At 38.6% G+C, this 1,731-nt stretch overlaps 1 protein-coding gene across 1 annotated transcript in view; it reads right to left on the bottom strand.

The window, feature by feature from the left end:
• LOC106528243 (wings apart-like protein homolog) overlaps window positions 1-1,731 on the bottom strand; it is a 29,548-nt gene that overhangs the window by 18,214 nt on the left and 9,603 nt on the right. The window contains exon 5 of the mRNA XM_014023367.1: window positions 800-924. Within this exon, the coding sequence (XP_013878821.1) occupies window positions 800-924 (125 nt within the window). The remainder of the gene's footprint in view (window positions 1-799; window positions 925-1,731) is intronic.

Genomic DNA, 1,731 nt, shown 5'->3' with positions numbered 1-1,731 from the left:
GTTTTTATTATTGTTGGATGCCATTTTGTTTTTATTATTAGGACTGTTGATGTAAACTAGCCTTAGGCTAAATCTGGTGCAATGCATCAAATGTTTTTATGTTTACGTTTTAATTGCACATTGTCCTCATAAATAAAATTCATTCATTTAAACGTGCAAAAACTGCATTTTTTCAAAATAATGAATTAATGCCTTATCAATATATCATTTGAATAAACTGTCTTAAATAAAACCCTAAAAACATTTTTGAAGCATTCTTTTGAGCATTAGCAACAAAAATAGATTTTGAGGAAAAACGCCTTAAAAAATTTTTTGCCGGTTCTTACGGGCTCGTTCAGTCTGAGCAGCAGGTCAGATCAGAGAGGTCGTTAACGTGATGAAGGATGAAAAAGAGATCTAAAAACAAACTACTGGAGCTTTCACCTCATTTATACAGAAAAACTCTGCTGCTGCAGCTGATACACCAACACACACACACACTAACACACACACTGAGTCAGCATGGGTGTAGGAGGACAGTCTCGTCCCCACAGGAACATCCAAATCTCTCTAAATATAAAACAACTGTTTGTGTCTCAGTTGGAGCTTCAACAGAAAATAATCTGATTTATTCAGTCGAGTTAAATGAAACAATCTTTGTTTTATCGTTTTGTATCACACAGCTGAGGGACGAAACGTATCGTTTTTTTCTGTAAGGACGTCCTGAGTCAGGGTTAAATCATCGTGACTTTAACATGAAGTCAGCAGACACGGGCCAAGCTTCAGATCCATCATGTAAACATGTTTTGTTGTGTCGAACCTTCTTATGTGCACTGAAGATCCTCCTGAAGGTGTCCGGGTTCTTCTCGGCCGGTTTGCTCTGAGGTGGTCTCCTGGGACCGCTGGCCAACACTTTGAGACCCTCCTCAGAGAAGTCCAGGACGTCTGGAGTTAAAAACACGATTATTTAGACTTTAATGAGATTTACAGTTAAGAGTTTACAGATTATAAACTAATCTGTTTTTTATTCTAACAGTTCATCACAATCTGAGCCACTTTAGAGGGTGGAGACGGCTGCTGGTGTCTTGTTGGAGTGAAACGTGGCTCTACGTCATGTTTACATATAAACAAAGTAACTGACAGCTGGAAGCAGAAATAAACATCGTGAACCTGTTTCACAAACTCAAACCTCATTAATCACAGCTTAAAGCAGGGTTCATGCAGGTTTCAGTAAGTTCAATTTAAGACCAAACCAACACACTAASAAAAACATTCAAATGGTCACTTAAATGTTAAAATTGAAACCTTTCATTGCTGTCAACTTAGCTTTTAAAGAATATTTTATTTTAATACAAGAACACTAAATTATTTCAATGAAACGGTCATATCCACGTACCGCTTCCAGCAGAGTGCAAAAATCACTGATATCAGCCAAGTCTCATTGAAAACACACTTTCCATGTTTAAATGACAATTAGTGGACATCACTGAACTTCTTTGGTTTTTGGGCAGGTGAACAAGCCGCCGAATGTGGGAGGTCGAAAACATGGAAGTGTGCTATCTTTGCCAGCAGTTATTACGGGATTTGTAGTTTAACATGTAGCAAACTAAGGACTAATGAAGACAGATTGCATCAACCTCTGATTACTGTGCTTTACTCAAGTGATTCTTAATCTGTGGGCCGCGAGCGCCACCTTGAGGGCCTCAAAAGAACAACAGTTTTTAACTTTGGGCCAGCAGAGGGCCGTGGGAC

This window comes from Austrofundulus limnaeus, unplaced genomic scaffold (genome assembly GCF_001266775.1).
Source record: "Austrofundulus limnaeus strain Quisiro unplaced genomic scaffold, Austrofundulus_limnaeus-1.0 Scaffold364, whole genome shotgun sequence".
NCBI lineage: Eukaryota > Metazoa > Chordata > Actinopteri > Cyprinodontiformes > Rivulidae > Austrofundulus > Austrofundulus limnaeus.
Note: the sequence above shows the minus strand (reverse complement) of the source record. Positions and strands in the feature narration are given on the sequence as shown.